Raw genomic sequence first — 13,893 nt, 5'->3', positions numbered from 1 at the left:
CACACACACCGAAAAATCCTTTATTTTAAATAAAACACAAAAAGCCTCCTCTTTCACCCGTTTATTAACCCCCCCCGAAACACACAGCTCTGGCGTAATCCACAGCTCCAGCGCAATCCACGTCTTGCGCTGCTTGCATCCAGAAGTGAGTGAAGCTATGTGCGCACGTGTGCGTAATTCATGCAGTTACGCTGCGCTTTGTAGCGCAGCGTAACTGCATGCATCCTGCGTCCCCTGCATAATCTATGGAGATTGTGCAGGGGCCGTGCGCACGTGGCATCTTAGAGCGCAGCGCTTCGGCTGCTGCCCGAAGCGCTGCGTTCAAGAAGTGACATGTCACTTCTTCCATGCGCTTTGCCGGCAGCTCCTGCTCTGTCTATGGCAGGAGCTGCAGGCAGAGCGCATGGAATCGGCTTTTATTTTTTTTTTCAACGGACATTTTCTGCAGCGATTTGAAGCGCACGTGTGCTCTTCAGATCGCTGCAGAAATTTCTGCAGGGCTAGTACGCAACGTGCGCACATAGCCTTACACGCTGCTGAATGCAGCCTCGCAACGAGCCTGCAGAGGTAACCACAGGACATTTCCCACGGCCGGTAATGTGAACTCACATTACCGCTCAGGAGAAATACAGCGTGTGCTCACAGGGACTCTATCTATCTATCCCTCTATCTATCCTTCTATCTGTCTATCTATCTATTCCTCTATCTGTCTATTTATCTATCTACTCTCTATCTCAGAAGGAAATTACCTTTTTTTTTTTTCTCAATGTGCTTTATTGCATGGAATGCATTAAAGCACATGTGCCAACCCGCACGCGGAAAAACCGTTGCAATACCGCGAACAATACCGCAGTAAAACCGCGGCAAACCGCATGCAGTTTTCGGGTGCGGTTTGCCGCGTTTTTTTTTACCGCGGGTGCAGTAATCTTTCAGACCCTGCGGAATTTTCTTAAGAAAATTCCGTTTTCCAGTGCGCACGGGGCCTCAGACCTTTACTGGTCAACCACGCTGTGGAGTAGTTGGATGCATGTGATGGAGCATTATCCTGCATGAAAATCATGTTTTTCTTGAATGATCCCAACTTCTTCCTGTACCACTGCTTGAAGACGTTGTCTTCCAGAAACTGGCAGTAGGTCTGGGAGTTAAGTTTCACTCCATCCTCAACCCGAAAAGGTCCCACAAGTTCATCTTTGATGATACCAGCCCATACCAGTACCCCACTTCCACCTTGCTGGAGTCTGAGTCGGAGTGGAGCTCTTTGCCCTTTACTGATCCAGCCTCTTTCCCATCCATCTGACCCATCAAGAGTCACTCTTATTTTATCAGTCCATAAAACCTTTGAAAAATCAGTCTTAAGCTATTTCTTTGCCCAGTCTTGGCATTTTAGCTTATGTTTTTTGTCTAAAGGTGGTTGTTTTTCAGCCTTCCTTACCTTGGCCATGTCCCTCAGTATGGCACACCTTCTGCTTTTTGATAATCCAGTAACGTTGCAGCTCTGAAATATGGCCAAACTGGTGGCAAATGGCATCTTGGCAGCTTCAAAATTATTTTCCTCAATTCACGGGCAATTATTTTGCGCATTTTTTGCCCAACACGCTTCTTGCGACCCTGTTGGCTATTTGCCATGAAACGCTTGATTGTTTGGTGATCACGCTTCAAAAGTTTGGCAATTTCAAGACTACTGCATCCCTCTGCAAGACATCTCACAATTTTGGACTTTTCAGAGCCCGTCAAATCTCTCTTCTGACCCATTTTGCCAAAGGAAAGGAAGTTGCCTAATAATTCAGCACATCTTATATAGGGTGTTGTCATTACACCACACCCCTCCTCATTACAGAGATGCACATCACCTGATTTGCTTAATTGGTAGATGGCTCTCAAGCCTATACAGCTTGGAGTAGGACAACATGTATAAAAAGTGTCATGTGATCAAAATACTCATTTGCCTAATAATTCTGCACACAGTGTACATACTTATATCTTTATTAACGATGCAGCTACGTTATTCAGAGGTGGAGAATTGTACCTATAGTTGCACCCAGGCCCTGGAGCCTAGAGGCACCAAAAGCCCCTTTGGCCTATATGAGAAAATCAAAACTATTAACCCTTCACGACATATGACGTAAAATTACGTCTTATGTCGGGTCCCTGATTTTGATGCAGGCTGACAACCCAAGCCCGAATCTTTCCCAGCAGATGATGGCTGAATTATTCAACCATCAGCCGCCTCTAACAGCTGAGCTCTGCCCACAGCTGTAAACTTGATAAATGAAATTATGCCATTATCGATCTTTCAGAGCGGGATTTAACACAATCCATTATGGGATTGCATCATTCCATGATCCCATCAGCGTGCCTGGGATGTGATTGCGAGTCGCTGGTGGCTTGCCATGACAGCTGGGGATCTGCCAGCCCATGGCTAGAGTTCATAAGAGACAGTGATTTTCTCAGTGCATAGCACAAGCGATCCGATGAGCTTAGTTTCAAATACCCTGAGGGCACTAACAAATACAGTAAAAAAAATGTAAAAGTTGTAAAAAATATGGAAAAAATACAAAAGTTAAAATAACCCCTTTTTTCCCTATTAAAAAAAAGTAAAATCAATTAAAAAATTCACATATTTGGTATCGCTGTGTTTGTAAAAGTTTTATTTTATCATAATAGAAAATCAATTAATCAATCAGTTAATTGCTTAATGAGACAGAAAATCAAAACACCAGAATTACAGTTTTTTTAAGCATTGCAGCATTGCAATAAAATGCAATAAGACTCAAATAAAAAATTATATCTAGCCCAAAATGGTATCCTTAAAAACGTCACCAGGACATCACCAGGAGCTCCAGTTACCTACTAGTTTTTTACATCAACGCCTCCTCCTGCATCCATGTTGATAGACAACGTGGGAGATTTGCACCACTGGTACTCTGCTTCTATCTCCACCGCCACCATTCCAAGGTGTACTTTTTATTATGGATGGTCCCTAGACTACAGGGACCATCCATATTAAAAGGTACACCTGAACGTGGTTGGAATGCTTTTGCATTCTTTGATCAAAAATCACTAAGCACCTTGCGTTTTTAACAATTATAGCAATATTTCATATATTCATTAATCGTAGTGTGTTCCACACTATGATGGACATACTATGTTGGGGTCATCATATTTTGCTGGTGTAGTTGATGGGGGTACAGTAAGGTCATCATACTGCATGTGGAGGGTACTGTAGAGGAATTCACTGAGGGGATAGCATACAATGTAGGTGGGGCACTTTTGTTGCCATCACATTTTATGGGTGCATTAAAAGGTCAATCTACAGGCTTTAATAAGAGAAAAATAAGTTCTTATGTGACCCAGCCAAATATTTATTTATGTGAGTGAGGGGGGCAAGTAGAAGTTCTGCTATGGGACCCCATGATTCCTACGTATACCCGTTTGAAAAATACATTTTAGATGCCGTACCCCTGCTTTAATGGCCATTTGTGTATTGCAGTTGTGGCACCCAAGTGGTCATGGGAGCCACAATGGTGTTGTTATCCTCACCGGGGGAGCAATGCTATGCCTTGAAGCAGTGGGGAAATCTCCATGTCAGGTATAAACACACACAACACTTCCTAACTCAAGCCAGAAGGGGGAGCTCAAGTCCTGGTTGGGATGAACTTCCCTGTGCATTCAGGGCTGGGGAGGGGTTAAACAGGGAAACATGAACAGGAACCTCAGAACACGAGAGGCAAGCAAAGAGAACGGTTGCTGTAAGAGAGCTGAGTGCAAGCTTTCCAGGACCGAGCGCAAGAATCAGGACACTGGGGTCCTTGACTGTTGGGTGCTAACAGCCCAGCAGTGAAACCCGGACAGCAGGAGATTTTACATCTCCTGCTTCACTAGAGACTCTCAAAGCGAAGTAGCACCATAGAGCCCGGGGACGCAGAAATACAAGCGGGCCCTGCATCTGGCTTGCGCTGCCCGCCACAAGGGGCAAGGCAAATTGCATCTAAGAAGAGTGACGCTGTGCTGCTTCAGGCCACAGCGACCTATACACAGTGCGCACTCAAGAAGGCCTCCAACTCACCTGGCAAGGAGAGATCCCCCACTGCTACTAGGCTGACCGGACCACTGTAACTTGGGACTGTAATCACAGACCAGTAAAAGGTAAAAGAAACTACCAGCCTGTGTTGTCCAGTTACTGTTGGCGTCCTCAGGCCTGCCCCCCCAGCACACCACCATAGACTGCCATCCCCATCATCCTCGCTGAGGCCCGCTCCACCTCTGGGGAGCAGAACCATCTTTGATGCTACAACCATCCACCCCGGAGGACAGCGAGAGCAGCGGCGGCTAATTTCTGGCCATGTACCGCAGGTGGCGTCACAAGACAATCCTCCTCACCTTCATCCACTACTACCCTCATCCACTCCATCCCATCACCCGCATCCCCTTTTTATTGTACACCTCTGGGCCACGAAGCCGGGCAGGGCCACCTGTGACATCCCCAGACCCGACATCACCGGCCAGTGTATTGGGTTTGCAAGCGTTGAGGCAGGGCTCTTAAAGGGCCGTCATTTAGGGTTTATGTGGGAAAGAACTCCTATAAGTGATATGCTACACTGCTTGCCTTTATGCCCATATTCACACATGGTTTTCTAGGACAACCTGTCTCTCCTGCTTCAAAGATAGATTACAGGCTACCACAGCTGACACGTACCATTACACAGTATTATACATAATATCTATAATAAGGAAGTGTTAGGAAGTTGCTATGTGTTTTGAACCTACACTGCGTATTGCGTATTTCTATATTGTCGCTTAAGTAACAAAAACACCTAAATTCCTCAATTTCAGTTGAAAGTCCAAGGCAATATCAAAGTTGGACCACCTCCTATTGGGTTCCTCAGCAAACGATCTGATGATGCTGGAACTAGTTCTGAAGATGATGGTCTACCACGCAGCCCCCCCGAAATGTCACTTATGCATGAGGCTGTTAAAACAAGGGCAAGTATATTATTATTATTATTATTATTATTATTATTATTATATAAATGGTACAGGATACACACATTGGCAGCAGTATCTATGACCTCCAGTGTACACTTGAGAACCATTTAGTTCCAGTCCCTTTCTGCATGATCTGGACTGTCTCATGCTGGCAATGCTGCAGACACCGAGAATAAAGCAGGACATTGTGTGGACATTACACAGTATAGCATCACGAGGGATTGGGTAGTTAATGTCCACACAATAAGAGTTCATACTGAGCAAATCTATGCATGTGTGTGCAAGAATAATGTGATGCACTCTGATGTATATATTTCTCATCATCTGTATTAGAAATGATTCCACTGTTTTCCATAGTAATGGAATAGCTGAGCCTTGCGGTTATCTACTACAGTGCGTAGCATAACAGCAATGCATTATCCATTATGCTGAATCACACGTGCCTTTCTTCCCCAGCCTGGTTACTTAAGGGCCTTTGTAATCCACAGACACTAGATAATAGATAATGTATCTATGTGATGTAATGTAGTACCCTGACAGATGAACTCTACAGAAAATAAAAATGCTGTTATTTTCTTCCGCACCCAATGACAGTTTTTTCTCTGTCATCTGTTCATTTGTTAATAAAAAAAATAGACTAGTTTGAAACTTTCTTAAAATTTCATTCCCTCTGGTCGAATTACCCTAAATAATTTTTTAGTTATCTAATATTTGGTATAATTCATGCCCATGATGAAGCAATGGATGCAGAAAGCCATAGGACTTATTGATAGAATGACATAGGGCGCCATTCATCATTGCATTTTTGTCAGTTAGTTTGCTTGAATATCATTCATAGTGACTTAGCTTTGCACCAAATTCTTCGACAATTTTCTCCTTTTTTAAGTTGTCTGTTTAGTTAGTTTTCTGATTTCTACATCTTTTCAAGATGTTTTAGACTAATCAAATGTGAATTTTAAAACTTAAAAAACAAAGTGAATTTTTGCTTAATTTTCCCCCAGAATGTTTTCATATATGACAGTTAAGGTGGCTTTACACGCTACGAGATCGCTAAAGCTTTAGCATTGTCGTTGTGTGTGACACCTATGAGCGATTTTGAATCGTCGCAAAAACAATCAAAATTGCTCATCGGTGACATGCCCCCCTCTTCCCAATTATCGTTGCTGCTGCAGTAACGATGTTGTTTGTCGTTCCTGCGGCAGCACACATCGCTATGTGTGACACCGCAGGAACGACAAACAGCTCCTTACCTGCGTCCACCGGAAAAGGAGGAAGGAAGGAGGTGGGCGGCATGTTCCGGCCGCTCATCTCCTCCCCTCCTTTTCTATTGGGCGGCCGCTTAGTGACGCCGCTGTGACGTCACTGTGACACTGAACGAACCGCCCCCTCAGAAAGGAAAGTGTCGGTTTGGCACTGTTTTTGTTCCATATTGCAAAACTTGCAACTTTTTTTCACAAAAAAGTGGCAAAATGGGTCACAGGCAAAAAAAAAGAGCTTTTTTTTTTTTAAATAATTAAATAAATAAGTAAAAATAAAAAAAGAAGAGGTAAAGCAGGACGGTGCAGTGTCCAATAGTCAGGTGTTAACATTTACAGGGAATAATTTGTGAATTTTAGTAGGTCACAGATAACACCGCGCCAGAATCTTGGAATTTTGATTCCTGGGCATACCTTGCCTCCGACATTTTGTGAGTGAAGAGGAAGGCTTTTTGTTTATCCTCCTTTGAGTTAGTGATTCCCAGCTCCTTTTCCCAAGCCTGGACAAAATCAGGATCTGGGAGGTTAAGTTGCTGATTAAGATAACTATATATCAGTGAGATCAGATGGGAGGGTGGTGAATCCTGAAGAAATAATCTTTTAAACGGAGTGGGTAGTATCGGGAAGGAGTGACGACCCCTCCTTCCTCCTCCCTTCCAGAAAGGACCGCAACTGATGTTTATAGTCAGTGATATTGAAATTGTAATATTTTTTATCACACTTATGAAGTTATCTAAAATTACTAACTGCTGGTTAAGTATTTTACTAATATTTTTCCATGTTTATATTATTCCAGTTTTCTGACATCCATAGACATCATCACAGCGCACTGAGTTTAGCAGGAACAGGCAGCGAGGAAGACGAGCAGGTAGTGTATCTCCCAAGAAGAGACTAAACTCTGACACCAGAGCAACAGATCAGCCATTTGTTTACATTGCTCCATCTCCATTAAAAAGGAGCAACTTGTCCAAAAGATAACTGCTGGTTGAAGATTATGTATTTGGATTTACTTTTGTCTAGAGCAGATGTAATATATACATCTAAAACATTAGCTATTCACATAAAACAGAAGAAGCAAAATACAATTCTTCATTGTTCTTCTACCCACCACCATTAAGATAAAGCAGGTCCCACTTTTCTCATTTGTATCTGGTCAATGCACCAAGAAGATGCACAAAATCTTCTCTCTCTAGAACAGGGGCGCTCAACATTTTTGGTTCAAAGACCATATGCTTAGGTTGGACAAACCCCATGTGCAACAATAAAACATAATAATCATCACAACATATATATCTAATAGGTGCTAATTCGACTTTAGGACACACACGTATTAGGAGGTTTTGTGACGCCCTGGCCTATCAGGTCGTCACAGGGTATTGTGCAATCTGCCATTCTGCACAGTATCCACCCTCCTTGGTTACGGATCCTGGTCCTTTGGTGTTGCTAACAGCTTAGCCAATCAAAATCCTAGGAACACTTCCCACTTTAACCTACCTGACACACCATTGGGGCCTGAAGGGAATAGGGCCGCCCACTTGGGTGGTTGGTGAGGGAAAAGTGAGGAAAGTGACAGTTGAGCTAGTGGAGTTGAGCAAGTGGAGTTGAGCAGTGGAGAGTGGAAGGAGAGGAGGTGTTGAGGTGGCTCTCGTGAGGAGAGGCCACGGAGGAGAGCTCCTGTATACTAGGTGGCAAATGTTGGTTTGGACCTGGTAGAAGCTGGAACCCCGGTCGCAGGGGACAGTGTCAAGGGGCACAGACTGCCGAGGAGGGCGGCCGGCAGCCTTGAGCTATCACCGGGCAGGGGCCAGGGCACAACGGGGTACGTGGACCCCAAGCCGGAAAGTAGCTTCACGCGTCTCCGGTAATTTACCCGACGGGGGTGAAGACTTCAAGTGTTATCCCCAACCCGCTCCAAAATTGGGGTACTAGCGCACCGATGGGATAGGACTTTCCCACTACAGTCCAAAGAAATCCTACACGTGAACCCTGAGAGCAAGCTCACTCCGTTAGCCATACGGGTGAGCGGGACCCGGAGAGTTTCATACCAATGGGTCCAACAAAGACTAAGTGGCAAGGACAGGGCCACAGGCTAACAGCAACAACAAGGGCACGGATCCAGGCGTGCTCCCCACAGACTGCAGTGGCGCTCAGAATTCTGGTTTAGAAGTCGTGGATGTAGTTATTCCGGGACTGAGTGAGTACATTGGAAACCCCTGTTCTTATCCCCAACGGCATCCAAACACCATCCTATCGTCAACGGGCCCCGGGACACAAACCCCCTACCCACGGAGGGGTTAAACATCAGGCTGCCACATCATCGTCACCAGGCTTCTCAACAGCAGCGGTGGTCCCTCACATTACCACGCACCATGGGTTGCGTCACGAACTTTCCAAAAAAAACCCTGTACATTGTCCCTTTTTAATTCGAGTGTCCGCGCGGACCCCACGGATCCGGAGACCCCTCGAGCCACCGCGGCTCCGGATCCGAGCGGTTCGGCTGCTGCTACGGGAGTGGTACAGTTATACGTCCTCTACTCTTCTATTCACTGTCCACAAGGGAAGAGACCTTGGATTCATCATTCTCCATGGGAGTTCTTCTAAAAACTACATTGATTATGGCAGCACTCATGCATGGCCACTTCTTCCATCCCATCTTCTCCTTACCTAGATGATGACATTGATCGCTAATTGTTACCCATCCCTACGGTTCTACCTGACACTGCTCTACTCCTTATCATGGAAAATACAGCTTTATCTTCTAGGCATGGTTGTCAGAAAGGAGAGGGCTGCACAGAAAGCCATCGAGGGCCCAGTACTAAGGGGCTGTTGTGCTCCTACGCGTACAAGCATTATCAGTTTAGGTTGTTTTATTTTGGTAAAATGCTTTCAAGTCATTGATTATACTAGCTCAACAAAGTTATTCTCAACAATAGCTGGCAAGAGCAGTCAAGAGATGCAAATGGTCATTACCGTGTAGAGCAGTCTAGCACCTTTTTTGAAGAGCTTGATGAGGGAGCTAGGCACCATGTTTTTGTAGCGTAGCACTTTTCACCACCAGGACTACTTACCATCCGCTGTGCACACATTTCTATCACGGTGCAGTCATTAACAATATGGTGTTACACTGTGATTCCAAACGTTATTCCACCCACCTCCTTTCCTAAACAAAGGTGGAGGAGTGACATCCATAGCTACTGCCCACTTTTACAGCTCTCGTAATGCTACTTACCATTTGTTAGCATTTTTAGGCAAAGCTGCTAAAATTGGAAAATATGGAAACGTTACTTTTAATTGTCCATATTCTCTAACTTGAAAAAAAAAAGAACTGTTTTCATTTTTATAAAAAAAATGGGGGTAGGGATGAAACATTCCCTTTAAAGAAGCAGTCAGGGGACGTCTGGCACTGAACTATAAGAGGCACACCCTTTTTAGCAAGATGTTAACTTGCTAAAAAGTATGTCTTATAGTCTAAAAATGTAATGTGATAATTATCCAAGTTCTAAATAAATTCTCCTGGTACCATTTTAGATCTCATCAGAAACATCTTCAAGACCTCTATCTCCAGATGAAAATGAGCTTAGAGAATCTCAGAAAAAGTATCATGAGAAAAGAGACAGCACCAACCTCTCACCGTCAGCGGATTTCAATACTCCTGCTCAATATTCTACTTTCCTGGACAATTCTGCTGCTAGACATAGGCTTTCAGTGAAGCCTAGAAATCAAAGGTTAAGCAAGACTAGAAGACCATCTGTGGTAATGTTGTAATCTTCTATGTTGTACAATGCTCATGTGTTGTTAATCATTGATGTAGTGTCATAGAATGGTAGAGTTGGAAGGGACCTCAAGGGCCATCAGGTCCAACCCCCTGCAAGTGCAGGTTTTCCTAAATCATTGTATGATTCCCTTTACAAATTATAGTTCAACTTTATCTTCTGGCAGCTCTAACTGTGCTCTCTGCTCAATGATAATTGGCATGGTTATTAAGGAAAAAGACTATAGATTTTGATTGATCTTAATTGATCAATTTGCCATCAAAGTTGGCATGTTACTCATCCAGCGAAAGGAGATTTCTTCTTACCAGCAGAGAGGACAAGCCTCATGAAAATGTCCATTCAGATCCAAAAAATTGTTTAAAAGAACTGAAGTTCTCAGTGGTTGATACCTTCTATTGGCTAACTGAAAAGATGGTAATAATAGCAAGCTTTTGAGACTACTCAGGTCTCTTCTTCAGGCTCAATATATTTTACCATTCAGATCTAAGCTTTTAAAGCTCTTAAAAATATCCAAGGGGTTTTTCTTAGGTTCTTATTAGTCCGATTGCTGAGATCTAGCTGTATGATCCCTTCCCAATTAGAAAAAAGGTTAACTGATGGTTCCACCATCAATAGAGAAGAGGTCTCTTTTATGCAGTGACTTACAAAGTTGTCTTCCTCTTACGTTAATATTACAGGGGTTTTTTTATTTTTCAGACTCTACAGGAGGAATCTTATGAAAATTTTACTTCTGTGGATGAGGAAGATGTTATAACATCCAGCTCAAAACTGCTTGACAGCTCATTTTCAGAACTAGGAGAGGTTAATGACTCACATAATCTTCCAGAAGTGCTGCAAGACAGATCTCTTGAATTTGATACAGTTATAACTTCACAATCTGAAAATGTCTTAAGTAGTTCAGGTCCTGCAGACATAGAATTGGATACAAGGAAAGAGAATCATAGTGAATTGATTAGTGGAAGGTCAAGTAATATTTCGACTAGCTTGCCTACTGTAGAAAAAGAGATCTATGCTGCAGTTTCAAGTAAGAATCAAAAATACACAGTTAAAGAAAGCAGTGCCTCAGCCGATGTAAAGGTTTCAACTGTAGAGAAGACAGTTGTCCATTCCTTAAGGACTACTTCTGGACTTTCCCAGGAATCCTTGCATAGTGGGAGAAGCCACTTTCAGAATTCATTGTCTGAAAAGCCCATTAATTATCAAGATCAACCTCTGTCTGATAAAGGAAATACCAAACAGCTTGGAAATGAAGATACAAAAGTAGAAAAGTCTCATACAGAAGCTACACAAAGAAAATTTTCTGTATCATCAGCCTGGGAGAGACCAAGGACTGGCAGCTTTTCACTGAAAGCAAATGTTGAGAATGAGGCTCATAAAACCACAAAATTGTCTCTCCTGAAGCCAGGTATGTCCAAATCTGAGAGCATGAAAGAAGAGCCCAAAGTAGCTGCAACCAACTCTGAAAATAAGTCAATTAGTAGGAAGCCTGAGTCCTTAACTGACCCTGAGGGTACGCCTGCAGACAAGGCGGTCTTTAGTAACATTACCCCAAACCAGCGTACTGTGCAAGCTGCCAATGAATTACCTGTTGTTACAGAATCGCAACCAGGTTCTGAAGACAAGAACCAATTTATTGTAAAGTTAAGATTAACTTCCCTATCCTTAAAATACGGGGATGGCATAAACACAGTATCAAGCATGGTAAAAAGACACAGCTCAGAGTTTAAACAGGCAAAAAACGCTGATTTGTCATTCTCTAAGGAGGAATTAAACCCGGAGAAAGCAGAAAATAAAGATGATGATGTTTTCAGCTCAAAAAGTGAAAATGAAAAATGTGTATCGGAGTCAACAGATGAAACACAGGCTAAGCCACCGCTGCCTAAGAAGCCTGTCCTGCAAAATATTACAGCTGTTGACAATAACACAAATAAAGAAGCCTCCGAACATGACTCCAATCAAGAAAAGAAGATAAAACTTACAGAGACAAAGATAGAGAAGAAAGTTCCTAACAGAAGACTAAGCCTCAACAAAGCAACTGGTAAGACCTTCTCCATATTTTACACTTGTGAGCCTGATTGTCTTCGATGCATCTGTAATGCTAAATCAAAATAGCAAGAACAAGGAAAAACAAATTTGTAGTGGTTATAGTCCTCAAGGTATGTTCACATGTTCTGGTGAGAGTTCATCAGGAAGATGAATGACAACATGGGTAAAACAACCGAATGGCTATCTGCATTGGTTGGACATGTTACTTTGGCAGACTAGATACATAAGGAATATAACGTACAGAACATGAAAGAAATGTGCCCCTTATCTTAAGGAAATGCAGGTTCACCCTACGTTCATCCCAGATGACTGCTTTGATTGCCTACCCATCTCGGATAGCTGTAAAAATTATTTCAACTTCTAATTATCTAATTATTTCTAATTATGAGAGTGATGTCATACTCCATGACTCATAACTTAAGAAACTTTCTCACTATAAGAAAAAATAAAGAAAGTAATAGAGAGAAATGGAGAAAGAATGGAGATGGAGAGGTAGTTACAAATTTTGTTGTATAAGAACATGTGCTTTGCTAGTTCCATTGCTCCTACAGCACCAAATAATTTATTCTGGCTTGAAACAGCACATGATGACCACCTCATTATGTGACGCCCTGACAAAATCAGGTTGTCACAGAAGACTGCATCCATCTTCTAGATGCAGGATTCCCTCCTCCTTGGCTGTCCATCACAACCTACCCACAGGTACATACACCAGCCACAAAAGCCTAGTCACCCTCCCAAGGACAATAGGGACACACCAGTGGACGAGGCCAGGCAGATGGTGACGCCCACCTAGGGGTTCTGAGGTGTCAGAGGAGGGAACAAGATAGTTGAGTGCTGACAGAGGAAGTGAGAGGAGTGAAGTGGTGGTCGGGGGTTGTAGCTCCCGGACTACCGGACTAGTTGACTGACTAGGTGGCAGACGGCGGAGCAGGGCCACAGGCGACGGAGATCCAGTCGCGAGAGACCTTATGTGGACCAGGGTAGGGTTGTAGCCTGCCGGTGCCAACAGCGGGAATCCGGTCCGGAGGCCGTGCACAGTCGGAGTACCTGGACCCTAGGGTGAGGACCGCTTTACGCACCTTTCCAATTGACCAGCTAAGGACAAGATTCCAAGTCTGGTCCCACTAGCAGTCCAGATAGAGCGAGACGGAAGCCCAACGCGGGGGATAGGGTGTCTGAAAGTGCCTGCAAAGATCCCAAGGGTCAGATCTCGCAGGCCACAGCTCCCACAGCAAAGACACCGGGAGTGAACTTTTCCCGTTTTAGGCGGACTAGTCAACACACAAGACAACACAGAAGTGCAGGAGGAAGGGCCCCTGTTCTGTTCACCGGTGTGTGGGACCCGAGCACACCCATCTGGAGGCTACCGGTATCCGGCACTTGGTTTACTATCTGGACTCTGTGTGACTTTATTCAAACAGTGAGTACACCGGTACCATCCGGTCCAGCACTTCAGACTGCGTCCCAGCACCCCAGCGCCCCACCGACACCTGGGCCCTGGGACTACACCTCCTCTACCTGTGGAGGGGATACCATCCTGCTGCCCTGCTCCATCAGCCCCGGGCACCCCATACCAAGGCAGCGGCGATGTCACAAACCATCACTGAAACCCACGGGTGGCGTCACTGACACAAACTCTCCCTTGTAAATAACCCCCCTTTTCACTTGCGGGCGACAGACAGGTGCTCAGGCCCCGGATCCGGTTAACCCCTCGAGCCACCGCAATGACCCCCGGATCCGAGCGTCCCAAGCAGCCCACCCCCTTGCTGCGGTCTGTCCTCTGCCCGCAAAAACTACGTGAAGCATATGTTGGAGGATTGCCATTCTCA

The 13,893-nt window shown here is 44.3% G+C and overlaps 1 protein-coding gene across 2 annotated transcripts in view; it reads left to right on the top strand.

The window, feature by feature from the left end:
* Positions 1 to 13,893, top strand: part of CRACDL (CRACD like) — a 221,705-nt gene that overhangs the window by 161,828 nt on the left and 45,984 nt on the right. For both annotated transcript variants that reach the window (XM_075334243.1, XM_075334244.1), the window contains exons 5-8: positions 4,834 to 4,983; positions 7,039 to 7,110; positions 9,771 to 9,995; positions 10,712 to 12,053. In XM_075334243.1, the coding sequence (XP_075190358.1) occupies positions 4,834 to 4,983; positions 7,039 to 7,110; positions 9,771 to 9,995; positions 10,712 to 12,053 (1,789 nt within the window). The remainder of the gene's footprint in view (positions 1 to 4,833; positions 4,984 to 7,038; positions 7,111 to 9,770; positions 9,996 to 10,711; positions 12,054 to 13,893) is intronic.

The sequence above is a fragment of the Anomaloglossus baeobatrachus genome, chromosome 2 (genome assembly GCF_048569485.1).
Source record: "Anomaloglossus baeobatrachus isolate aAnoBae1 chromosome 2, aAnoBae1.hap1, whole genome shotgun sequence".
Lineage (NCBI taxonomy): Eukaryota > Metazoa > Chordata > Amphibia > Anura > Aromobatidae > Anomaloglossus > Anomaloglossus baeobatrachus.
This window is presented reverse-complemented; position numbering and strand designations above follow the sequence as displayed.